Genomic DNA, 1,757 nt, shown 5'->3' on the forward strand with positions numbered 1-1,757 from the left:
TAAAATAAAATAGAAAAAGTAAAAAATGTGAGATTATAAAATATATATGAAAATCTAGGGTGTTCAAAAATGACGTTTGATGGATTTATTTATAAGGTTTTACTAAAATTAGGTTTAGTTTTTGTTTTGTTTTGTTTTTTGAGATGACATTTCACTCTTGTTGCCCAGGCTGGAGTGCAATGGCCCAATCCTGGCTCACTGCAATCTCCATCTCCTGGGTTCAAATGATTCTCCTGCCTCAGCCTCCTGAGTAGCTGGGATTACAGGCGCCCACCACCACGCCCGACTAATTTTTGTATTTTTAGTAGAGAAGGGGGTTTCACCATGTTGACCAGGTTGGTCTTGAACTTCTGACCTCCAGTGATCCGCCCGCCTAGGCCTCCCAAACTGTTGGGATTAAAGGCGTAAGCCATCGCGCCCGGCCTTTAGTATTGATAATACACTATTGCTAAAGTAAAAATTGGTTTACTTTTGAACAAAAGTTTTATGTATTATTAACATGGCAGTAAACTATATTTGTTCACATTTCGAATACATTTAAAAAGAGAGAGAGTAAGGAAGAGATAGAATTTTCCCATGCTCTGGGGTGGGCCTGGCTCAGCTCAGGGAGGAAGCCCTGCCTGAAAAGGCTGCAGCCTAGGCTGGCACTCTTTCTTCATTCAGCCCTGCCTCTGATCACATCTTCTGTCACTCAGGGCCTGAAGGGACGGGGCCTTAAACATTATCCAATCAGGGACGCTGGGCTGGGAACGTCCAATCAGGCACGCAGCTGGAGGGGACAGGGCGGCTTCCTGGACGTGGTTGAACCTTTGACTCTCGCTGCAGCCGGAGGTCAAGGTCTTGCCTTTATTGCTGTGTGTCCTCTGCTCCTAGAGGCCCAGCCTGTGTGGCGCTGTGACCTTCCTGTGTTAAGAGATCCACAACGAAGTCGCCAGGACCCCCTGGAAGCCTAGAAATGGTGAGTGTGCCGGGTCCGACATCCGGAGAGAGTGGCCGGGGCTGGTTGGAACCGGTGGGAAGTGGCTGTGGCGGCACTCTGGCCTCCCCGCAGTCAGCTCCACATCTGGGCCCCGAGTTCTCCTTGCCTAGCTGGACCTCAGTCCCCTTTAGCCATAAGATGGCGGCTGCGCTGACAGCCGGCCCCGGGCGTCCTGTTTCTTCCCTGCGCTGTGACTGTGCCCTGGCCTGGAGCCAGGGCTACTCTTGGGGCAGCTCTGCACCCGCAGCGCCGGAGTCTCCCCCAGATGTGCAGGGACCATGGGAGGGTCGTCGGAGGAGAATCCTGACTCGGGGTGTGGTTTCATGAATGGGAAGAGCTTTGGTCCGTGAGGTTCCCAGTTCTTGCTTTCTCCTATTAAAAATTTACGGAAGTCACCGCAAAAATATTAAGGAATTTAATCAAAGAGTGATTCCAAAATTGTAGAGCACCCAGCTATGGGTTGTAGTTTATGATCTATTGAAGGGGTTTGACGGAAGGGGTTTTATAAGGTGCATAATGAAGAAAACCACATTCAATAATTGGTTAGGTACAGTTACGTAGTTTCTTTTCTTCTTTTTTTATTTTTTTATTTTTATTTTAATTTTTTTTTGAGACGGAGTCTCGCGCTGTCGCCCAGGCTGGAGTGCAGTGGCCGGATCTCGGCTCACCGCAAGCTCCGCCTCCCGGGTTCACGCCATTCTCCCGCCTCAGCCTCCCGAGTAGCTGGGACTACAGGCGCCCGCCACCTCGCCCGGCTAGTTTTTTGTATTTTTTAGTA

The 1,757-nt window shown here is 49.5% G+C and overlaps 1 protein-coding gene across 1 annotated transcript in view; it reads left to right on the forward strand.

The window, feature by feature from the left end:
* Window positions 1–797: 797 nt before the first annotated feature.
* The window catches only part of LOC105529216 (zinc finger protein 728-like), a 45,612-nt gene continuing 44,652 nt past the window's right edge, over window positions 798–1,757 (forward strand). Inside the window, 1 exon segment of the mRNA XM_011966310.1 lies at window positions 798–958. Coding sequence (XP_011821700.1) covers window positions 956–958 — 3 coding nt within the window. The 5' untranslated portion in view covers window positions 798–955.

The sequence above is a fragment of the Mandrillus leucophaeus genome, unplaced genomic scaffold (genome assembly GCF_000951045.1).
Source record: "Mandrillus leucophaeus isolate KB7577 unplaced genomic scaffold, Mleu.le_1.0 Scaffold755, whole genome shotgun sequence".
In the NCBI taxonomy this organism is placed as follows: domain Eukaryota; kingdom Metazoa; phylum Chordata; class Mammalia; order Primates; family Cercopithecidae; genus Mandrillus; species Mandrillus leucophaeus.